At 41.8% G+C, this 25,540-nt stretch overlaps 1 protein-coding gene across 1 annotated transcript in view; it reads left to right on the plus strand.

Annotated features, from left to right (window-relative positions):
• LOC128111851 (immunoglobulin lambda-1 light chain-like) overlaps positions 1 to 19,011 on the plus strand; it is a 63,307-nt gene extending 44,296 nt beyond the window's left edge. The window contains exons 3-5 of the mRNA XM_052740298.1: positions 17,354 to 17,394; positions 17,757 to 17,767; positions 18,598 to 19,011. Of these exons, the coding sequence (XP_052596258.1) occupies positions 17,354 to 17,394; positions 17,757 to 17,767; positions 18,598 to 18,909 (364 nt within the window). The 3' untranslated portion in view covers positions 18,910 to 19,011. The remainder of the gene's footprint in view (positions 1 to 17,353; positions 17,395 to 17,756; positions 17,768 to 18,597) is intronic.
• Positions 19,012 to 25,540: the final 6,529 nt, after the last annotated feature.

Raw genomic sequence — 25,540 nt, forward strand, 5'->3', positions numbered from 1 at the left:
GGAAATCATATAAATGCTGCATAAGAGCACAACATAGTACATCCATCATAAGCAATCTAATGGAAAGCTTCAAAATCATGTTACCCAGCAGCAGAATGTGACATAAAGTTAATATCCAGGAAAGGCTATTTTTATTGCTATTAAAACATATGGATAATAGTTTATTAAAATTGCATGTTTCTGAAACATCTAGAAACATAAGAACATCTGTTTAAAATTACAATCCTAGCATACTGAATGCTCCCAATTGCATTCTTCTTATTATTTAAATATATTTTAATGGTATTCTTTCTCTTACCCCAAGTATTCTCAGATCCTCCCCACCTCCCTATCCACTCAATTTCAAGTTACTTTCTTTCTAAGAAAAAAATACAAAAAGAAAAGCAAGCAAACAAACCATTAAGACAAAAACACTGAAACAAAACAGAAAAAGCATACAAAAAACATGAATCTCATTTTGTGCTGGCAAATGAATCTTGAGTATGGGTTTGCCCTGAGTGTGGTTGATGCTCACTGTCACTCCCTTGGAGAAAACTGATTTCCCCTTTACAAGTGGTTATCAATTGCAAAAACTTCATTTTACTGCTGCTCCTTTAACAAAACAATAATAGTAGATTTTCCCCTAGGCTCATGACCTGTGTAATCTCAGGTTCATGGCCACTTTCATAGTGCCAGGTGTGGGTTCCATCTCATGGAGAGGGCCTTAATTCCAACCAGGATAGTTGATCACTCCTTTAATATTTGTGCCACTATAGCACCAGTATATCTGAGAGGCAGGTTGCTGTTGTATGCCATATAGTTTGTAGTTAAGTGACATTAATGATTACCTTTCTCCTCTGGTAGCATGCAACGCACCTTCCAGCATAATGAATACTAATTAGTAGAGGTGCAGCTTCTAGTTCGGCACCAACTCAGCTTTTCTCTGCTCAATGATATAAGAAGCATTGTCTTTGACAACAGGACTTCGATACCATCAGATTGTAGAGACGAACTAATGGCCCTGGTAGTGATCTGTGATGTTGCAGGGGGGTAAGGTATATGCAGGAATTCTTTGACCAATGACTCAACAAAATATAGTCAATTGCTAGTCCTGTGAGTTTTACTCTGTGGCATATTATGTCTAGTTGGGGCATTGTCTCCCCCATTGTTAGGGAACTCTATTTAAATTACTTTAATATATTTGCATATTTTATGAAACTTCTATAGTAGTAGGTTTCCACATGACTTTTCAAAAGGTCTTTAAAGTTAGTAATTCTCTCCCCATCTGCCCTCCTATACCCTTCTCTATTTAATCAGGTAGACACTGTCATGTTGGTCCATCTACCAACTACCCATGCCTATTCTCCATTGTTCTTACTGCTTGATTTTATAATTAGTTTCCTGTTTCTCAAGAAGTCGACTTTTCCTGTATGACTGCAATTTTGATGCAGTGAATGATTAATTTGAAAAGAAATGATCTTACAATACTCAGCATTTTCATCAAAGAACAAGATTGTACTCTGATGACTCACCTTTATGTTAAAAAGCCAAGTAGTTTATTTACAAAGCACATGTGTTTATATGTCATTCTATGTTGTTTATTTCTAGAGTATTTTCTATAATGTTAATGAGTCATTAATGGACCTCTGTGGACTTTATAATCTGCTTTTTCATTCAGCCACTTACTTCTCATGTTAGTTCAATGATTCTTTAGCTGATTCCTTCAGATTGCTCTGTTGATTGGCATTTTACCAGGTATTCATAACCCCAACCTTACATCAGTGGATCTGAATATTCAGAATCTGTGAAATATTATAAATGATGAAAGAATAAGTGGGAGTTTGTCCTTGTTTCTGATTCAAATGTTTTGCATTAAGTATAAGGAATATTGTAATTTTTAAAAGAATTACTGACTGAGGAAGTCTTTTTCCAAAATAAAGGAAGTGTGTGCATTATTTACTAAGAAAGAAGGGTTAGGTTTATGCTGCTAATATATATTAAAAATACTTATGTACAAGTCTTAAATCAGTGGAAATTGTCATATGGATGGAATTTAAATAAGGTAGAGAACACGGAGGAAAAATAAAATTGTAGCCTCAACACAATGGGTAATCTTCCAATGTAAATTAATAATCTTGGGGAGATGGAGAGATGGTTCAGGGCTTAAGGGAGTTTACCACTCTCACAGAAGACCCAGCTTTAGTTCCCAGGACCCACATTGGGTGTCAAACAATGGTCCATAATTCTAATTGAAGAAGAATGACACCCTCTTCTGGTCTCTGAGGGCACTAAACTTACATACAGAAAGCCACATGCATACATACACATGAAGTTTTTTTTTTAATTTAAAAATTATGGACAGATAGAAGCCAATTTCAACAATACCTAAGGATTCTTGTCATCATGAACTTTTGGTGTGAGCTGCGTGTTGGTCTTTGTGTTTTGAGTATTTTAATAACATGTTATGTTGTATAGAATAATAAAAAATATATGTTGATTCAATGAAACGAAAACATCCTGGGATGACTTCAGGCTCTATTTTGGAGAGAAATTGCTGAAAAGAAGGCATTGTAGAGGATCAAATTTCAGGGAATAAATTTGGTTGGGGAACTGCTGAATTTGATGTTTCTATAGAACATTCAAGAAGAAATAATATAACTGAATTTGGAGCCAAAAAGAACAGGACACACACAGAGTTCTGGGCAGCTGTGGCTTTGCAGAGTGCATAATGCAAGCCATCTAGAGTAATAATATGAAGGGGACAGGGCAGGCACTACCCCAGTGATGGTCTCAGAGTGAACAACCATTTGCAGACCAAAGGGGAAGGAAAGACAGTAGTCACAATGTGGGAAGTTTCAGAAACAAAGGAGAGGAAAGTGATGAGAAAGAGAGGGTTCTTTGAGACACACGGGGTGCTGTTGAACTATAGAATTGTTTGAGAGGAGATTATTTTTGTCTTTTGTGTGAGAAGTTTCAGAAAACTATGAAGATGAAAGTCAGAGTAGTCTACCGATGTGCTAATGTAAAAAATCAAATAGATGGGTACTTTGTGGCCATGTGTATGTGTAGTTTAGGTATGTATGTATGTATGTGTATAGATAAATAGAATGGTAAACAGATACTGTATTCTGAAACACCCCATAAAAATAAAATGCATATGAGTTATGTCTCTGTGTGTAAGAAATTCAAAGAGACTTCTCTCTGTGGAAGTTTCTTAAGGCAAGAGTGGTCCTGGGTCCATGGTTCCAAAGAAGAAGATGGCCAAGTGTGAATTTGTGAGGAAAACCATCTCAGTCTGTAAAATGAGGCTAAAAGTCATTGGACTCTATGGCACACAACAAAGACACCTGAAATAATGTGTCAGTTGGGATTTCTTTGGGATCTTCTGTATTGCTGTCACCACAGACAGTATCAGAGTTAGGGCAGGGTACACACAGTGTAGAACAACTCCATGGAGGGGCCTGCCAGACAAGGACAAAAGCCAGAGAAAAGGATTATCATCTACCTCTCCTCAAGTTAGGTCACAGTTCCACCCATTACAGCCAGCTAGTATTTTGGTCCAGCCCAGCTGCCAGAGAACAGGGCCAGGTGCTGACCCCACAGGTTTTGGTTTGAGTCTCAGTCACGGTGAAATGTTTTTGGTGGAGGAACCAAGCTCACCGTCCTAGGTAAGTGGCTTTAATGCTCCTTCCCATTCAGCTCAACCCTTGTTGTCATGGAAAGGTCTGTTTTTTTCCCTCTGGGAACCTTTACTCATCTGCCCTACCCAGACTTAAGGACTGTATCCTTAACCTTCTCCATGGTGACTAGGGGAGATAAGGATTTTAGAGTAATCTGCAGGAAAGGCCAGAAGATCAGAAGCTTCTGGCCTCAGATTCTTATAAATATACTGATCTCATGGGATTTAGTTATGGTCTGGCCGGAGTCAAGGGCTCCGTCCTTGTTCTCAGACAGATTAATCATTGGGGACCATGGACTGGGTCAAGGAAGGGCTACTAGGACTTTGTCAGAGCCCACAGTATCTTTATAGGGTGTCAAGGGTTGCATCTAGAGATGTAGGTCCAGCTTCCAGGAACTTAGATTACCTAAGTGGGGACCACAGAGGCATAGTGAAGGAGTAGGCTTGTCATAGTCTTCAGTTCTCTGATCTTCTACTGAGCTGCTGAGGTCCTCTAGACAGAGAAACAGCACTGAGTAGTAGGGAAACCAGATCCAGTTCATCTAAGGATTATGGAGGATTCTATCTAGAAAGCCTCATATCCCTGGGTTATGGTGTCTCATGTTTCCATTGGCTGCTTTCTATCTTCTTCAAATGGCATGTTAAACTTAGGAGGTCAGGAATGAGGGACAAACTTGGGGTTTCAGAATACTCCTTGACTGTCAAGGAAACAGGCTGTTGCTGTGAGCAAGTGACAGCAATGCTCTTCCATCTGAGTGAAGAAACCTGTAGAACATGGCCAGGGTAGATGGTATAGTGGTCAGGTCAAAATGTGCAGGAAGCATTAGAGCCCTGGAGTAGCCTCAGATCTTCCCTGAATGGAGCACACTACCCAGGGGAAAAGCTGTGTGAATTGATGTGGAGACTCATTGTTCCAAGATAACAGGAGGTTCAGTGTCCCTGGGTGCTGGGGACAAAGAAGGGGCCTCCTCACTTAATGAAAATGCGATCTTCAAAGCAAGGTGGAATATAACCTGTTTGCCAGAGAGTTCTGACCACCATAGAAATAAAGAGGAGATGGGCTGGGGAAGGTAATCTGATATGGGGCAAATTCCAAGTTAGATTATATTCAATAGGGTGGAGAGAGCACAGTCATACCTGTAGACAGTGTCCAGGTCACTTCACTTGGGAGAGTGTCCAGGAAAAGGCTACTAAGAAGGCTGTACTCATGGAGGCTCAAGGGGGCAGATGACAAAGAAGAGAAAGTTCCAGGTGAAAAAGATGACCGAAGTGAAGAGTCACTGAGATTTTGATATTTTGTATTTTGTCTCCTGAATCAATCCCCTTCTTTTATTTACATAAGTCAGCCAAATATTGAACATAGAAGTTAGGCAGTAGTAGTACATGCCTTTAATCCTAGCATTCCAGTGGCAGAAATCCATGTGTTCAAGGATACAGCTAAGCATGGTGACTAACGCTTTTAATCCCAGGGAGTGATGGTAGAAAGCAGAAAGGTATATAAGGCATGAGGACCAGGAACTAGAAGCATTTGGCCTGGTCCTCACACTTTATATATCTTTCTGCCTTCTACCATCACTCCCTGGGATTAAAGGCTCACTGCCTGGAATTAAAGGCCTGTGTCACCATGCCTGGCTGTTTCCAATGTGGTATTGAACTCACAGAGATCCCAGATGGGTTTCTGCCTCTGGAATGCTAGGATTAAAGGTGTGAGTGCCACCATTTTCTAGCGTTTGTATCTAGTGGCTGTTCTCTCTCTGACCCCAGATAAGTTTATTAGGGTGCACAATATTTTGGGGAACACAATACCACCACAAAAGTCCACTCCCACAGTTACAGTGTTTCTACCTTCCTCTGAGGAGCTCAAGACAAGACAAGCCACAGTGGTGTGTCTGATTAATGACTTCTACCTGAGTAGTGCAACCATGACCTGGAAGGCAAATGGTGTACCTATCACCCAGGTTGTGCCCACTACACATCCCTCCAAACATAACAACAAGTACATGGTTAACAGCTTTCTCACTTTGACAGCAGACCACTGAATATTCAAAAAACATCATTGATCAGAAGTACTGCTTTGTCTCATTTGTTCTCCTTATATGTTTAATTTTGAATCCTTTGGATCTACAATGTGGGGAGATGGGATTCAGGTTCCCAGTGAGAAATTAGTTCTCCTTTGAAACATGCAGAGGGTATCACCCTAAGAGTGACATTTCCCTTGCGCTGCACTGTTCTCTGAGCCCTGCGATGCAGGTACACACATTTAGAATGTAGCTGAAGTAAGACACCATGTTTCAGGCTAAACAACTAACTTAATATTATATAGCAAGTCTCCAAATGTGTAGATTCTTGCAATAAACTTAGACAATTCTATTATATAATTGAAAACATTGGTTCTCATGGTCCTCTATACTGGGGAATGAGGTGGGATAACCACTCAAGCATAATAACTAGATCTAATGAGAAATGGATCCAACTCAATCCCTGAAGGGGTTCTAAATAATTGTTCATAGGAACTGGTCTCAGAGTCAAATTACCGACTACTCAAAGTCAGGTCAAGTGAGACTTAAAGGAAGACTGAGTGTGACCTGAGAGGTAAACTCAAGCCAGTTGCTTGGGTAGAGTTAGGTGTATCAGGCACCCTCTTCACTGGCCCAAGTCCTCTCATGTGCATCAGCACACCAGTGTGCACTTCAGATTGGTGTCAATCAAGGTCTTTGGAATTCACAGTCAACATTCAGTGACCCAGCCTCTGTCCAAGTCAGCAAGGATTTAGTTGTTCAGGGCTTGGAGACATCATCCTCGGTAGCTCATAAGCAGTATGGACCCTGATTATATCCAGAACGCTGGTGGATTAGACAGTACAGTAGCATAGTCTGCAAAGTCAGAAATATTCTTCATCAATGAGGCAGAGTGACAGTTAACAACACTGAACTTGACCTCAGGCCCCAAGGCCCCAGTTTCTGAGCTAGGAAGAACCTTTGAGATTTGTGCTTCGTGGCAGCTTTCTGATGCTAGGGCATGATAAAGTCCATGCCCAATAATAAGAAAGGAAGACCCTGAGTGTCCTCATAGCAATGTTCCTTGCTGGGGATAGAGCCAACATTCTCCGTACCCAGATATTGTTCAGAGACTCACTTCCTCATCTTTTTGTTTCAAGTTTTGACTGACAAATATGAACACAAAAATTAGGAAACACAGAAATAGTAATGTTCTCATATTCCCACCAAGCAAACCCTAACCCTCATTTCAACTGGATTTTGATTCAACTATAACATTAAACTCCTCCCTTATATCATGTTAGAAAAGCCCATTCCATAAATTGTATCGGGTCTGCTATGATTAAATATACTTCTAGGTTTACAAAAATAATTCCTAGACAGCATATCAAACTCCAAAAGAAGTTATTTCTTGATAATAGTCAAGTTGTCATTAAACGACTGCATGACATGACCCTATAGTATTTAGTAATGTATTATTAGTAATGATTCTACCATGTGTTGGAAGATGAGATGTGAATTGAAACTTATGGTTGTGTGTGCTCTCCACCTGCTGTCTTCAGCAGGGCTTCAGACTTCTCTTTTTGATCTTTGCCAGGCAAGAGCTGCAGAGACTGAGATAGTGGGCCCAAGACTTTGCATAGACTCCACAGTTAGTAGCTTTCATGAGCTGTTACCAAGGGCTCCTCTCTGTTCATTCTTATCCTGTAAAGAGCTTCTTCTAAAGTAAGTGTGGAAATTTTATGAATGACTTTCTGGTAAGGCTGGCTCAGAGGACATGTGGGATCCTGGGAAGCAGGATCTTTCAGAGAGGTCACTGCATATCCCAGAATCACCAGAGACTGCATATGGCAGCTGAAACTGGAGGGTAAGGTGCATGGAGGGTTTTTGTAGGAGCCTATATCACAGTGTTGGGTGTTCGGCAGAGGCACCGCATTGACTGTCCTAGGTAAGTGACTCTTTCCTCCTCTATTACTATAACCTCTAAGGTTTGAGATGATTTTTTGTTCAGTTGTTTCTCATTCTCCATTCTACTTCATGCTTAAACTTCATTCTAGGTAAATAATCTCTTGCTTCTCTACTTTCTGCCACTTACCTTAGATGGTTCCCTGTCACCTTTCATGTCTAATCTCAAAGATGGGGGCCAAAAAAGATAAACTGTTAACATGTGTCTGTCATTCTGTTGAGATATGCAGTGCTCTTATAAGTACTCCACTGTGTCATTCTCTATGAGTGTCTATCTTTAATGAACTTTGTGAGGGCTAAAGTGAGTTACTATCTCATGGGGAAGGAAGGTCAGAGGCACAGAAGGAGAAGCAGCTGTTGAATTAGGAGAACATAGAAGACTCAGCGCTGAGGCTGGTGAATATCATGTCAGAGGTCAGGTAAGCTGGAGAGTGGAACTCGGGATTCAGTTCCTAGGACAGGCAGGAGAAAGGATCCCCAAGATCCCATGGAAAGCCATGAACAGAGCAGTAATCAATCTAGAACTCAGGAATTTTAGTAAAGAGAAGAAAGGTAAGGGAGCTCTGGACACAGGAAGTCAAGAGAGAGAGACTAAAGCTGCAGTTGGGAAGGGGTTCCTGGGTCTCTCTAAGACACTGATTAGAAAACAGAGCAACTGCATTCACATAGCTCTGGTCCTGATCCATGAAAATTACACAACTCGTCCAGAGAAGGGGATCTCACCTCAGTCTGCAGAATGAGAAACAGTTCACCCAGATCCATGCTACACTGAGCAGAGGCCAGGGACCTACAAGGCACAGATTTGGGTGAAAACAAACTCCTATGTTTAAAGTTTAGACTCAGGACAGGTTTTACCTCAGAACTGTCCTCTGAGTGGGACAGACAGACTGCAGACATATATAAAAAACAGAAAGAAGGTTACAAGGGCAGAAAAGTGAAGGTCAGGTATCTTTGTTGAATCAGGTCAAAGTGCAGGGAGGTATCAAGGAACTACTGCAGAAATATGGGATACTAATTCCTAAGAACATAGGGAGTATATAGAAGAGATGCATACCCCATTTTATGTACTCTGTGTGTTCAAACACAATCACTAAACTCAGATCACTTAACATGCTACCTCCAGGATTCCTATTGGGAGACTAAGATTCTGAGCTTCTCTTTCTCTACCCTTCAGGTCTGCCCAAGTCTACACCTTCAGTCACTCTGCTTTCACCATCCCCTGAGGAGCTCAAGACCAAAAAGGCCACATTGTTGTGTCTGATAACTGACTTTTACCCAGGTGTTCTGACAGTGACCTGGGAGGCAGATGGTACACCTATCACCGATGGTGTATTGACCAGTCAGCCTACGAGAGTGGGTAGCAAGTACATGGCTAGCAGCTACCTGACCTTGAGAGAAGAAGAATTGAAATCTATAAGCAGGGTCAGCTGCCTGGTCACTCATGAAGGGGACACTGTGGAGAAGAGCTTGTCAACTACAGTGTGTTTCTAGGCCTTTCAAAGTTCAACAAGCCCACAGAGGCTGGGATTTGAATCATGCACAAGTATACCTTTACTGCTCTTACCTGCCATAGCCCTTCTCCCTGCTCCTGAAACACAATAAAATGTCCATTCCCAACTTGTAAGTCTACTCTAACTCATTTGTTTTAGTGTATATTTTCCTGAGATTCAGAGTAGTGTGGGGATGTCCTGGTACCCTGTACTCTCAACCAGGGTTATAGCCTGCATCATCACCCTAGGGAGTACCATCTCCACACAGACACATTTTCCCAGCTCTCCTCTGGAGCTCAAGGTCATGGTGGATGACATGTCAAGGAATACTAAGAGAGCTAATCTCAAGCCAGTTGCTTGGGTAGACTTAGGTGTAGCAAACACCCACTTCACTGGCCCAAGTCCTCTCATGTACATGAGCACACCAGTGTCAATCATGATCTTTGAAATTCACAGTCAGCCTTCAGTGGCCCAGCCTTTGTCCAAGTCAGCAAGGATTTAGTGTTCAGGGCTTGGAGACATCATCCTTGGTATCTCATAAGCAGTATGGACACTGACTACATCCTGAACTCTGGTGGATTAGACAGTGCAGTAGCATAGTCTGCAAAGCCAGAAATATTCTTCATCAATGAGGCAGAGTGACAGTTAACAACACTGAACTTGACCTCAGGCCCCAAGGCCCCAATTTCTGAGCTAGGAAGAACCTTTGGGATTTGTGCTTCGTGGCAGGTTTCTGATGCTAGAGCATGATAAAGTCCATGCCCAATAATAAGAAAGGAAGACCCTGAGTGTCCTCACAGCAATGTTCCTTGCTGGGGATAGAGCCAACACTCATCTGTACCCATATATTTTTCAGAGACTCACTTCCTCATCCTTTTGTTTCAAGTTTCAACTGACAAATTTGGACACAAAAATTAGGAAACACAGAAATAGTAATGTTCTCATATTCCCACCAAGCAAACCCTAACCCTCATTTCAACTGGATTTTGATTCAACTATAACATTAAACTCCTCCCTTATATTATGTTATAAAAGCACATTCCAGAACTTGTATCTTGTCTGCTATGATTATATATACTTCTGTGTTTACAAAAAGAATGCCAAGACAGCATATCAATATCATATCAAAAAGAAGTTATTGATTATTTTTTTTAAATTTTTTTATTTTATAATTTAATTTAATTTTACATATCATCCATGTATTCCCCTGTCCTCCCCACTCCCCCGCTGTTCCCCAGCACACCCCCCATTCCCATCTCCTCCAGGGCAAAGACTCCCCTGGGGACTCAGTTCAACCTGGTAGATTCAATCCAGGCAGGTCCAGTCCCCTCCTCCCAGGCTGAGCCAAGTGTCCCTGTATAAGCCCCAGGTTCCAAACAGCCAGCTCATGCACTGAGGACAGGTCTGGGGCTCACTGCCTGGGTGCCTCCCAAACTGTTCAAGCTAATCAACTGTCTCACTTATTCAGAGGGCCTGATCCAGTTGGGGGCTCCTCAGCTATTGGTTCATAGTTCATGTGTTTCCATTATTTTGGCTATTTGTCCCTGTGATTTTTCCGATCTTGGTCTCAACAATTCTCGCTCATACAATCCCTCCTCTTGCCAATTGGGCCCCTGGAGCTTCACCTGGGGCCTGGCCATGGATCTTTGCATCTGCTTCCCTTAGTCATTGGATGAGATTTCTATCATGACAGTTAGGGTGTTTGGCCATCTCATCACCAGCGTAGGTCAGTTCATGCTTTCTCTAGACCATTGCCAGTAGTCTATTGTGGAGGTATCTTTGTGGATTTCTGGGGACCTCTCTAGCACTTTGCTTCTTCCTATTCTCATGTGGTTTTCATTTACCATGGTCTCTTATTCCTTCTTCTCCCTCTCTGTTCTTGATCCAGCTGGGATCTCCTGCTCCCTTAAGCTCTCTTTCCCTCAAACCTTGCCCTTCATTACCTCGACTCACATCCAGGTTGTTCATGAAGATTTCATCCATTTCTCTGTCATTGGGCAGTGCCTGTGTCTTTCTTTGGGTCCTCTTTACTAGGTAGCCTCCCTGGAGTTGTGATAAGCAGTCTAGTCATCTTTGTTTTACATCTAGTATCTTCCTATGAATGAGTACATACAATGTTTGTCTTTCTGAATCTGGGTTACCTCACTCAGGATGATTTTTTCTAGATCCATCCATTTACCTGCAAATCTCATGATGTCATTTTTCTCTGCTGAGTAGTACTCCATAGTGTATATGTAACACATTTTATTTATCCATTCCTCAGTTGAAGGGCATCTAGGTTATTTCCAGATTCTGTATATTACAAACAATGCTGATATGAACATAGCTGAGCATGTGCCCTTGTGGTATGATTGAGCATTCCTTGGGTATATGCCCAAGAGTAGTATAGCTGGGTCTTGGGGGAGATTGATTCCCAATTTTCTAAGAAAGCACCATATTGATTTCCAAGTGGTTGTACAAGCTTGCATTCCTACCAACCATGGAGGAGAGTTTCCCTTGCTCCACATCCGCTCCAGCATAAGCTGTCTTCAGTGTTTTTGATCTTAGCCATTCTGACAGGTGTAAGGTGGTATCTCAGAGTCATTTTGATTTGCATTTCCCTGATGATTAGGGAATTTGAGCAATTCCTTAAATGTCTTTCAGCCATTTGAGCTTCCTCTGTTGAGAATTCTCTGTTTAGCTCTATAGCCCATTTTTAATTGGACTGTTGGGCATTTTGATGTCTAATTTCTTGAATTCTTTATATATTCTGGATATCAGCCCTCTGTCAGATGTGGGGTTGGTGAAGATCTTTTCCCATTCTGTAGGCTGTTACTTTGTCTTGTTGACTGTATCCTTTGCTCTACAAAAGCTTCTCAGTTTCAAGAGGTCCCATTGATTGATTGTTTCTCTCAGTGTCTGTGCTACTGGTGTTACATTTAGGAAGTGATATCCTATGCCAATGTGTTCACAACTACTTCCTACTTTCTCTTCTATCAGGTTCAGAGTAACTGGATCTATGTTGAGGTCTTTGATGCACTTGGACTTAAGTTTTGTGCAAGGTGACAGATATGGATCTATTTGCAGCCTTCTACATGTTGACATCCAGTTATGCCAGCACCATTTGTTGAAGATGATTTCTTTTTCCCATTGTACAGTTTTGGCTTCTTTGTCAAAAATTATATGTTCATAGGTGTGTGAATTAATGTCAGGGTCCTCAATTCGTTTCCATTGGTCCTCATGTTGGTTTTTATGCCAGTACCAAGCTGTTTTTATTACTGTAGCTCTATAGTAGAGCTTGAGGTCAGGGATCTTGATGCCTCCAGAGGTTGTTTTATTGTACAGGATTCTTTTGGCTATCCTGGGTTTTTTTGTATTTCCATATGAAGTTGAGTGTTATTCTTTCCAGATCTGTGAACAATTGTGTTGGTATTTTGATGGGGATTGCACTGAATCTGTAATTTGCTTTTGGTAAGATTGCCATTTTACTATGTTAATCCTGCCTATCCATGAGCATGGGAGATCTTTCCATTTTCTGAGATCTTCTTCAATTTCTTTTTTCAGGGACTTAAAGTTCTTGTCATATAGGTCCTTCACTTGCTTGGTTAGAGTTACCCCAAGGTATTTTATATCATTTGTGGCTATTGTAAAGGGTGATGTATCTTTGATTTCCTTCTCAGCCTGTTTGTCAATTTGTATATAGGAGGGCTATTGATTTTTTTGAGTTGATCTTGTATCCTGCTATGTTGCTGAAGGTGTTTATAAGTTGTATCAGTTCCTTGGTTGAATCTTTGGGGTCACTCAAATATACTATCTTGTTATCTGCAAATAGGGAAAGCTTGACTTCTTCCTTTCCAATTTGTATTCCCTTAATCTCCTTATGTTGTCCTATTGCTCTGACTAGAACTTCAAGTACTATATTGAATAAGAATGGGGAGAGTGGACAGCCTTGCCTCATTCCTGATTTTAGTGGAATCACTTTGAGTTTCTCTCCATTTAATTTGATGTCGGCTGCTGGCTTGTTGTAAATTGCCTTCATTATGTTTAGGTATGTTCCCTGTATTCCTGATCTCTCCAAGACCTTTATCATGAAGGAGTGTTGGATTTTGTCAAATGCTGTTTCTGCATCTAGTGAGATGATCATTTGTTTTTTTTTTCCTTTGAGTTTGTTTATATGGTGTATTACATTGACGGACTTTCGTATGTTGAACCACCCTTGCATCCCTGGGATGAAGCCTACTTGTTCATTGTGGATAATTGTTTTGATGTGTTCTTGGAGTCTGTTTGCCTGTATTTTATTGAGTATTTTTGCATCAGTGTTCATGAGGGAGATCGGTCTGTAGTTCTCTTTCTTTGTTGTATCCTTGTTTGGTTAAGGAATTAGGGTAATTTTAGCCTCTTAGAAGGAGTTTGGTAATGTTCCTTCTGTTTCTATTGTGCGGAAAATTTTAAAGAGTATTGGTATTAACTCTTCTTTGAAGATCTGGTAGAATTCTGCGCTGAAACCACCTGGTCCTGGAATTTTTTTGCTTGGGAGACTTTTAATGACTGTTTCTATTTCCTTAGGGGTTATTGGACTATTTAAATAGTTTATCTGCTCTTGATTTAACTTAGGTATGTGGTACCTATCCAGAAAATTATCCATTTCTTTTAGATTTTCCAATTTTGTGGAGTAGAGGTTTTTGAAATATGACTTGATGATTTTCTGGATTTCCTCAGTATTAGTTGTTATGTCTCCCTTTTCATTTCTGATTTTGTTAGTTTGGATGCTCTCTCTCTCTCTGTCTTTTGGTTAGTTTGGATAAGGGCTTGTCTATCTTGTTGATTTTCTCAAAGAACCAGCTCTTTGTTTCATTAATTTTTTGTATTGTTCTCTTTGTTTCTATTTTATTTGATTTCATCTCTCAATTTAATAATTTCCTGGTGTCTATTCTTCCTGGGAGACTTTGCTTCTTTTTGTTCTAGAGCTTTCAGGTGTGCTGTTAAGTCACTAGTGTGAGATTTCTCCAACTTCTTTATGTGGGCATTTAGTGCTATGAATTTCCCTCTTAGAACTGCTTTCATAGTGTCCCATAAGTTTGGATATGTGGTGTGTTCATTTTAATTGATCTGTAGGAAGTCTTTAATTTCTTTCTTTATTTCTTCCTTAACCCTTTGGTGATTCAGCTGAGCATTAATCAGTTTCCCTGAGATTGTAGGTTTTCTGTAGTTTTTGTTGTTGTTGAAATCTAACTTCAAACCATGGTGGTCTGATAGAACAAAGGAGCTTATTCCAATTGTTTTGTATCTGTGAGATTTGCTTTGTGGCCAAGTATGTGGTTGATTTTAGAGAAGGTTCCATGGGCTGCTGAGAAGAAGGTATATTCTTTTTTGTTAGAATGGAATGTTCTATAGATATCGATTAAGTCCATTTGAGTCATGACATCAGTTAAGTCCTTTATTTCTCTGTTAAGTTTCGATTTGGGAGATCTGTCCAGTGGTGAAAGTGGGGTGTTGAAGTCTCCTACTATTAATGTGTGGGGTTTTAGGTGTGGTTTAAGATTTAGTAATGTTTCTTTTACATATGTGGGTGCCCTTGTGTTTGGGGCATAAATGTTCAGAATTGAAACTTCACCTTAGTGGATCTTTCCCTTGATGAGTATGTAATGTCCTTCTTGAACTCTTTTGATTGATTTTAGTTTGAAGTCTATTTTGCTGGCTATTAGGATGGCTACACCCACTTGCTTCTTAAGACCATTTGATTGGAAAGTCTTTTCCCACCCTTTTATTCTTAGGTAGTGTCTATCTTTGAATTTGAGGTGTGTTTCTTGTATGCAGCAGAAAGATGGGTCCTGCTTTGGTATTCATTCTGTTAGCCTGTGTCTTTTTATAGGTGAAATAAGTCCATTGATATTAAGGGATATTAATGACCAGTGATTGTTCATTCCTGTTATTTTTTGGTGGCAGTGTGTGTGTACTTCTCTTCTTTGGGGTTTACTGCTGTGGTGTTATCTATTGCCTGTGTTCTTGAGGGTGTATCTGACTTCCTTAGGTTGGAATTTTCCTTCTAGTGCTTTCTGTAGGGCTGGGTTTGTGGATGAGTATTGTTTAAATCTAGTTTGTCTTGGAATGTCTTGTTCACTCCATCTATGCTGATTGAAAGTTTTGCATGGTCTCTTAGTGTCTGCATTACATCTGTCCAGGTCCTTCTGGCTTTCAAAGTCTCCATTGAGAAATTGGGTGTTATTCTGATGGGTTTGCCTTCATAAGTCACTTGGCCTTTTTCCTTTGCTGCTCTTAATGTTCTTCCTTTATTCTGTACATTTAGTTGTTTAATTATTATGTTGCAAGGGGACTTTTTTTTGGGGGGGTCTAGTCTGTTTGGTGTTCTATAGGCTTCTTGTATCTTCATAGGTATTTCCTTCTTTAATTTGGAAAGGTTTTCTTCTATGATTTTGTTGAATATATTTTCTGTTCCTTTGAGTTGGTATTCTTCTCCTTTCTCTATCCCTATTATTCGTAGGTTTGGTTTTTTCATGGTGTCCCAAATTTCTTGGACTTTTTGGCTCATGACTTTGTTGGCCTTAGTGTTTTCTTTGACTGATAAACCTATTTCTTCTACCGTATCTTCAATGCCAGAGATTCTCTCTTCCATCTCTTGCATTCTGTTGGTTATACTTGCATCTGAAGTTCCCGATCGTTTACTCAGATTTTCTATTTCCAGCATTTCCTCTGTTTGTGTCTTCTTCATTTTTTCTTTTTCCCTTTTCAGGTCTTGAACTGTTTCCTTCATCTGTTTCATTGCTTTTTCATGGTTTTCTTTCAGGGACTTATTGTTTTCTTCTTCTTCATTTGTCCTTTTCCCTGTTTTTTTTTATAGCATTCTTTCCATTTTTTGTTTGTCTGTTCCTCCATTTCATTTTTGATTTCTTCTTTATAATCCTCTAGCCTCTTCATGATGTTATTCACAAGGTTGTTTTCTTCTGCTTCCTCCATTTTGTGATGTTCAGATCTAGTTGTTGGAGGAGGGCTAGGTTCTGGTGATGCTGTATTGCACTTTATTTTGTTGTATGTACTTCTGCCTTGATGTCTGCACATCTCCTCATGGATTCGTTCTTAGTCTTATTCGAGCTCTTGGTCCATGCAGAGCTGACAGATTCAGGAAGCAACTCTCTGTTCCAGATGGAAGCTCTGAGCTGGATGGGAGCTGGGGGCTTGTCTCTGAGTCTCACGCTGTGACTGGGATCTCGGGTGGATGGGTGTGGGGGCAGGGCATGGAGATTGCAGGGTCTGCCAGGGGGGTGACTTGGAGAAAGGGAACCTTGGGAGGAGTTCCACCCGATGGCCAGAACCTGGGGCCAAGTTGGGCAGGTCTTCCCTGGAATGGCTGGTGCCTAAGGATGGGACCTAGGGACAGTCCTCCCTGTGTATAATCCCAGGCACTGACCTCTGGTCCAGAGGGGAGATCAGGGCTGGATGGGAGCTAGGGACTGGTCTCTAAGTCTCAGGAAGTGGTTGGGGTCTTAGGCAGTTGGGTATGGGTCAAGGCATGGAGATTGCAAGGTCTGCCAAGGGGGTCTTGGAGGAGGGGAATCTTGGCGGGGTCCCAACTAATGGTCAGAACCTGGGGCTAAGTTGGGCAGGTCTTCCTTGGAATGAGTGGTACCCAGGGATGGGACCTAGGGGCAGGTCTCCCTGGGTATGACCCCAGGCACTCACCACTGGTCAGATGGTAGCCCAGGGCAGGAAGGATGCTGGGGGCTGGTCTCTGGATTATTTCTTAATATCAGATAATAGTCAAGTTGTCATTAAATGACTGCATGACACGACCCTATAGTATTTAGCAATGTATTATTAGTAATGATTCTACCACGTGTAGGAAGATGAGATGTGAATTGAAACTGATGGTTGTGTGTGCTCTCCACCTGCTGTCTTCAGCAGGGCTTCAGATTTCTCTTTTTCCTCTTTGCCAGGCAGGAGCTACAGAGACTGACTTAGTGGGCCCAAGTGTTTGCATAGACTCCATGCAGTTAGTAGCTTCCTTGAGCTGTTACCAAGGGCTCCTCTCTGTTCATTCTTATCCTGTAAAGAGCTTCTTCTAAAGTAAGTGTGGAAATTTTATGAATGACTTTCTGGCAAGTCTGGCTCAGAGGACATGTGGGATCCTGGGAAGCAGGATCTTTCAGAGAGGTCACTGCATATCCCAGAATCACCAGAGACTGCATATGTCAGCTGAAACTGGAGGGTAAGGTGCATGTAGGGTTTCTGCAGGAGCCTATATCACAATACTGGGTGTTTGGCGGAGGCACCACATTGACTGTCCTAGGTAAGTGACTCTTTCCTCTTCTATTACTATAACCTCTAAGGTTTGAGATGATTTTTGGTTCAGTTGTTTCTCATTCTCCATTCTACTTCATGCTTAAACTTCATTCTAGGTAAATAATCTCTTGCTTCTCTACTTTCTGCCACTTACCTTAGATGGTTCCCTGTTACCTTTCCTCTCTAATCTCAAAGATGGGGGCCAAAAAAGATAAACTGTTAACATGTGTCTGTCATTCTGTTGAGATATGCAGTGCTCTTATAAGTACTCCACTGTGTCATTCTCTATGAGTGTCTATCTTTAATGAACTTTGTGAGGGCTAAAGTGAGTTACTATCTCATGGGGAAGGAAGGTCAGAGGCACAGAAGGAGAAGCAGCTGTTGAATTAGGAGAACATAGAAGACTCAGCGCTGAGGCTGGTGAATATCATGTCAGAGGTCAGGTAAGCTGGAGAGTGGAACTCGGGATTCAGTTCCTAGGACAGGCAGGAGAAAGGATCCCCAAGATCCCATGGAAAGCCATGAACAGAGCAGTAATCAATCTAGAACTCAGGAATTTTAGTAAAGAGAAGAAAGGTAAGGGAGCTCTGGACACAGGAAGTCAAGAGAGAGAGACTAAAGCTGCAGTTGGGAAGGGGTTCCTGGGTCTCTCTAAGACACTGATTAGAAAACAGAGCAACTGCATTCACATAGCTCTGGTCCTGATCCATGAAAATTACACAACTCATCCAGAGAAGGGGATCTCACCTCAGTCTGCAGAATGAGAAACAGTTCACCCAGATCCATGCTACACTGAGCAGAGGCCAGGGACCTACAAGGCACAGATTTGGGTGAAAACAAACTCCTATGTTTAAAGTTTAGACTCAGGACAGGTTTTACCTCAGAACTGTCCTCTGAGTGGGACAGACAGACTGCAGACATATATAAAAAAACAGAAAGAAGGTTACAAGGGCAGAAAAGTGAAGGTCAGGTATCTTTGTTGAATCAGGTCAAAGTGCAGGGAGGTATCAAGGAACTACTGCAGAAATATGGGATACTAATTCCTAAGAACATAGGGAGTATATAGAAGAGATGCATACCCCATTTTATGTACTCTGTGTGTTCAAACACAATCACTAAACTCAGATCACTTAACATGCTACCTCCAGGATTCCTATTGGGAGACTAAGATTCTGAGCTTCTCTTTCTCTACCCTTCAGATCTGTCCAAGGTTACACCTTCAGTCTCCCTGTTTTCACCACCCTCTGAGGAGCTCAAGACCAAAAAGCCCACACTGGTGTGTGTGATGACTGTCTTTTACCCAGGTATTGTGACAGTGACCTGGGAGGCAGATGGTACACCTATCACCCAGGGTGTAGACACCACTAAGTCTTCTAAACAGATTGACAGTTTCTTGTACATGGCTAGCAGCTACCTGACCTTGAGAGAAGAAGAATTGAAATCTATAAGCAGGGTCAGCTGCCTGGTCACTCATGAAGGGGACACTGTGGAGAAGAGCTTGTCAACTACAGTGTGTTTCTAGGCCTTTCAATGTTCATCTCGCCCACAGAGGCTGGGATTTGAATCATGCACAAGTATACCTTACTGCTCTTACCTACCATAGCCCTTTCCCTGCTCCTGAAATGCACAATAAAATTTCCATTCTCAACTTGTAATTCTACTCTAACTCTTTTGTTTTCATGTATATTTCACTGGGATTCACAGTATTGTGGGGATGTCCTGGCACCCTGTACTCTCACCCAGGGTTATAACCCGCATCATCACCCTAGGGAGTACCATCTCCACACAGACACATTTTCCCAGCCCTCCTCTGGAGCTCTGATCAGACCATGAAACTGTACAGTGTGAATGTCATAGACTTCCGTAATCTTACTCTTTAATATACCTAATCATGTGTCCCCTCCATTTCTAACAATCTATTGGTGCTTAGTCATCTTGCCTTTGAATTACAATTTGGAGACTGGGACACTTCTATTATCTGTGATCCCAGTTTCCATTACTCAAGTAAAAATGAATAGATACTATTGGGAAATTGGAAGTTTATTACAATCAACACAAACAAGTAAAATCAGGCTAAAGATAGCGCATATGTGGGGTTCATGAAGGTTCCAGTATGGTTGCAGTCAGCTTTGATGTGAATATGAACTAAGGCAAACAAGACATGATTTCCAGCCCAAATGTTAACAAAGGCATTCAGTGCTGTATGTGAGAGACTATGACAAGTCTCCACTTCAGAACTTGATTCTGGGATTTGTCATACAACATCAGTGCTGAAGGCTCCAGGCATGACTAAATATCTGGGTACCCTACAGAGAACAAGACTGTCCCTAGAATCCCCATCCAACCAGGTCTCATTCTTTCCCTAGCTCAAGGCATAATAGTTCAGGGTGCAGCTGTATCCTGAAGTTATCACAGGCCCCTACTAGGGAACTAGGTCAAACCCCTAGCAATGAAGACCCTGTTCTATATTTCCCAGGACTTAGGGACCCATAACCAGGGTCTGTACTAAGTTTACTGTTGAGGAATCAGCCTGGTGACATGGCCTTAAGGATTAGGGAGTAGTCAAAACAATGGTGTGAGCAGAAATAAGGCAAAGCTACTAGATCCTAGCCACACCAATTCAAACCTTAGTTTCTGCATTAAGAGGGTATTCAGGGGATTAGGTTGTACAGCAAATGACTTAGTTCATTGTAGGTAGAGTTTTCCTGCCTGGCCCACAGTCAGGGCAAATCTCTCTCACCTGCCAGTCCCACAGCCGTCAGACCCGACCAAGTAAACACAGAGACTTGTATTGGTTTCAAACTGTATGGCCATGGCAGGCTTCTTGCTAACTGTTCTTTCAGCTTAAATTAATCCATTTCTATAAGTCTGTACCTTGCCACGTGACTCGTGGCTTACCGGCGTCTTCACATGCTGTTTCTCATCGTGGCGGCTGGCAGTGTCTCTCTGACTCAGCCTTCCACTTCCCAGCTTTATTCTCCTCCTTGTCCCGCCTACACTTCCTGCCTAGCCAATGGCCAATCAGTGTTTTAATTATTGACTAATCAGCAACACATTTGACATACAGAACATCCCACAGCACTTCCCCCCTTTTTTTTTTTAAAAAAAAGGAAGGTTTTAACCTTAACAAAGTAAAATTACATATAATTTGGGAATTTGGGCGTAGCTTCTCTTACTACTTCCTGCTGGAGGGGGGCGCTGTATCTTATGGGGATACAAAGAAAATTTTAGGATCATGGAAAAGTCCATGAGGGTGTATCGTCTGAGCCAGTTGCCTTCAAACCATTCTGGATGTTGAATCATCTGGGCCATGGTGTCATCGGAGACCTTTCAGGGGGTCTTGGCTGGTCAAACCTGATGTATCTTAATCTGGAACAAATCCATAGCCTCTGGCTTTCTGTGGAAACAAAAGAGACTCTTTTCCAAAGCAACATATCCTTATATCCAAATTTTGAAGTCAAGGTACCTTTAAAGTATACATTTTGACATAACTCAACAGCTTTTACAATCAAATGTTTTTCTGCAGTTAAAAGTCCCAAAGACAACACAATCCAGATTCTCTGTGTAATACTCATCTTTACGTGGCTTATTTTTTATATTAATATTACTGTCTCTTTAAAGACTTTATTTTTAAAACTATGTATTTGTTTATATAACTTTATATATCACCTTTTTTGTCTCTTTCAAGCCTACGTATATTTTACACACACTGTAAACTATTACATCTGAATCTGTCTTATTGTGAATCTGTTGCTTTAAACTGCAGCAGCTGTGGCTGCTGGCTCCGCCCACCTCAGCTTCCCAACATGGCTATGTTTACCACCAGCTCTGGGAGCTATGTGGGTCTATGCTTTTATCCAAACAGCGTGTAGTCCAGAAACCTCCCCTTTTGCTCTGCACCAGCAAAGGCTAAATCCACCACGCAGCTCAAAGTGCCACTTGCAAAGGCCTCATTCCCGCCATAGGCAGGTCGAGCACGCACGCTAGGAACCCACCAGTAGCTCAAACCAGCAACTGCCGCTCATTTGAGAGAGACAATTAGGAACTGTTTTTAGCTCCGTTTTAGAATCTTTTCTCAGGTTTTTAGGTGGAAACTCTTGCCCCACGTTGGGCGCCATTTGTAGGTAGAGTTTTCCTGCCTGGCCCACAGTCAGGGCAAATCTCTCTCACCTGCCAGTCCCACAGCCGTCAGACCCGACCAAGTAAACACAGAGACTTGTATTGGTTTCAAACTGTATGGCCATGGCAGGCTTCTTGCTAACTGTTCTTTCAGCTTAAATTAATCCATTTCTATAAGTCTGTACCTTGCCACGTGACTCGTGGCTTACCGGCGTCTTCACATGCTGTTTCTCATCGTGGCGGCTGGCAGTGTCTCTCTGACTCAGCCTTCCACTTCCCAGCTTTATTCTCCTCCTTGTCCCGCCTACACTTCCTGCCTAGCCAATGGCCAATCAGTGTTTTAATTATTGACTAATCAGCAACACATTTGACATACAGAACATCCCACAGCACTTCATGGTGGTGATTCAAAGTTGAAGTTGTGTCCTTGGCCATATTGGAGTCAATGCCAGCTCCACCCTCACCCCCTAGCTGCTGCCTGGGGAAATACATTTTCATCACTTTGTTGTAACATTGCAAGCACAGAGTTTAACTCATTCTCTGGGGACACACCCATCATCACATAGGCTTGCCTCACATCACTTATCACAGGATTCCTATTATTTTATTTGAATATGACCCCTAACAACTTCTCCCCTTTTGGTGTTCCTGATATTTGAATTTTCTCTTCTTTATGATGTTTTAAAGACTTAATAGAGACACAAAACTGTGATCTCAGTAGACTAGTCCTAAGTGACCAACGGTTAGATGTCTTTTGTTTGTCAATATGGCAGAGCATGATTTTTGAATTCAACATTGGCTTATGCCCAGACTACTGGTGGGATATCAGAGGGTAGGAGGCTGTATACTGGTGAATCACATGGGTTCAGTTTTTCCCCAGTCTTGGCAGGAACACTCCAACAGAGTAATGGAAGTGACTGGACTGAGGATATCAAAATATTGAAGAGAAAATGAGAAGGGGACAAAGAAGTGCTTCCCATGAGAAAACAGGCCCTTTTACCTTTCCCAGGACAAGCTTGACACCTTGACTGCCATGTAGCCTGTGATTCCTAAGTCAAAAAGTGGGCATATCTATATCCTACACCTGGACTTCTTGGGGGCAGGGGAGGTCCTGATAAGAACTAGTGACATTGAAGGGTTGAGAGAAGAAACTGTCCTGGTATGACAGATATCCCCAGAGCCTTCAGGATGACATTTGAACAGGATCAGTCCCAGAAGAATATAAATCTTGATATATGAAAACTTCTGGGATCAAGGTCTATGGCCTGTCAAGTATTCTAAAAATTCAGCACAGAAACTGCACAGGTTCAATCCAGAAAGGGTCCCAGCACTGATAGGAGAAAACGAACATGATCTACCGTATCTAACAAAAAAAGCTATCTCCGGTTGACAACTGCTTGCAAAGAAGAAAGTAATTTTCACCAATGAAGTCTCACTGGAGGGTATATAAACCTCATGCAAGGCTTGGCCTTGTGTCCAGCAGTAGATGGCCAACACGAAACAAACTCACTGGTGATTTTGAGGATATATTTTCTCATATTGATTTTGTTATTCTTTATCTCACAGGTCCTTTGCTTTGTTTGTGTATTATGGTTTCTGATTATGTGTTTTTATGATTTTGTGTGTGTTGTAGTTTTGAATTGATTTCTTTAAAAAGTTCAGTTTTTTATTTGCCTGTTTGTTTTCTGAAGAGAGAAGAGGGAGAGAGAGAGAGAGAGAGAGAGAGAGAGAGAGAGAGAGAGAGAGAGAGAGAAGTTTAGAGGTGAATGGGTGTGGAGATGAGGATCTGAGAGGAGATGGGGGAAGGGAAATGTACAGATGATTACCCTAATGTTTTCCTTTTAAACTTTAGTAGGCTGTCCACAAGCTTCTGTTGTGCCTGCTCTTCAATCCTTTAAGCAATAAGACTAAGAACCCTGAGAGGGGATGGCAATCTCCCAATGTCATATGGCTCTGCTGGGACTCCTCAGTATTTCTGGTAACAATACTTTTCTGTCTTTTAATTCTCTAATTGGCACAGAAAATGAACCTGTGTCTGCACCTCTGGACAGCATCAGTGTCTTTTCCAACAACTCTTCTGTGAAATCCCTAAGAACCAGATATTCCAAAGATTGTGTATGAGGTCCTCTGTGAGGTGATCTAGGGACATTGCATTCCTTCAGTCAAGGCTTAGAGACACAAGCACAGAAACATGATGCATGGTTACCTGGCCAAGGTCACTTAGGGGCTTAAAAAGTCACATTGTCATTGAGGATCACAAACCTATTTGTTTTTCTAGGAAGTCCACAGAAGTCTTCCATACAGCCACCTAGGACTAGTGGCCTTTAAACATTGTGACCTGTGTTCTTTATTTTTCGGACATTCTCAGTTTATACCTGATGTCCTGGCACCATCTATTTCCCCCTGATATTAGGCCTCATGCATAACTCGAGCTTGTTTCACATTGGCAGTCCTCCTGTTCTCCCTTCTTCATTGCTGAGACTAAAAGACAGAAGAAGAAACAGGGGTCAAGATCCCTGGCCACTGACAGAGGGAAGGCCAACGTCCACATCCTCCAAGCATGTGCCTTGATCGGTGTAGAAAACAAAGGAAATACGTAGGCAAATCCCCAATAAGCTCAGAAATTCTGTGTGGCCTTTGATATTCAAGAGCAGTGACAATATGGAAGGAGTCAGCCAGGTGACCCTGTTCTCAGGTAGACCAAGTCTTTAAATGGAGCATGTAGATCCAGAGGTTAGGATGTCATTCCTGAGTACCTGTTATGTGCCAAGCCTACAGCAACTTTGGGCCAAGCAGGTGTCATAAGGCTTAGAGTACAGAAACCTTAGAAATAAATAAATAAACGTAAGGGATAAATGCATAATGTTATGTAGGAGACAGGGAACCATTTGTGGAGAAATTAAGTATTTGTAGTATGTAGGGGGTAGAATAAACATACCAACTAGAGATTCTCAAGGGTTAATATTCCAATAGCCAAAAGCAAGCAGGATCTTAGGAGTCTGCTGCTATTGCCTGTGCTTAGCCTCAGTTTTCTTCATGTGCAGCTGGAATGATGATAATGGAGACTTATTTCCTGCATAGAAGGGAGAGGAGATCAGATGAACAGTGATATTCTCATTATCATAATAGACACAGAGCCCCAAGGTTCCACATTGTTGTAGTTGGTCTAACCTCTGAAGAACATAAGGTCTTTGGGCAGTGTTGTATAGTGGCTTTGTAACATGCCATTTACCTACTCTCTAGACTTCTCTGGATTTTAGTATGTGTTTCTTGCTTGGTATTGTTTGCGTTGGTTGTAGTTCCATCTTATCTAGGTCATTATCCTTCATTATTCCTGGACAGTATTTGATAACCATTCCTTTCTATATAGTCTTGTATTAGGTTAGAACCTTCTTATTTAGACAAAAGGGGGAGATGTAGTGGGTAGCCATTCCAGCTTTGATCTGGAAGTTCCAACCCCCATTGAGGGTTCAGTAACTGTCATGCCTACAAGGCGGGGCCAAAAGAGGACCCTGAAGACCCCAGATCTGGATGTGCCACCTCTCTTGGTTCCTGGACCCTGGACGCTGGAGGTAGACTGAGCAGAGTTCTCCAGAGAACACCACCGGACTGCACCATGCCTTCCATAGACCCTGCAACCTACCTATCCCTTCATTTGTAACTTACTCCACTAAATAAACCTCCCTTTTAACTACGTGGAGTGGCCTTAATAATTTCACCAATAGTGTTGTATTTGATACACAGAGCCCTTCCTCTAGTTCTTGCCAGCCTGGCCATTCAGGGATTTTATGAGCTTTATGTATCTTGGTGATCTCAATGTTGGCCTTAGTTCTGTGCCCAGACCCCAGAATAGGATCCTTAAGGAAGGGTCAAGGCCTACAAGAACAGAGGATTCTGCTTCTAAAATCAGTCAATCATTGTCTCAACATTCTGATTACCTAAGGCCTGGGAAAGGGTACCATGGGCAGGAAGTGGCTTAGTGCAGGGCCATGAACCCATTTTCCAGCTGGAACTGCAACCTGGGCCCTGCCCTA

Source organism: Peromyscus californicus, unplaced genomic scaffold, assembly GCF_007827085.1.
Source record: "Peromyscus californicus insignis strain IS unplaced genomic scaffold, ASM782708v3 Scaffold_16__1_contigs__length_79575227, whole genome shotgun sequence".
Taxonomy (NCBI): domain Eukaryota; kingdom Metazoa; phylum Chordata; class Mammalia; order Rodentia; family Cricetidae; genus Peromyscus; species Peromyscus californicus.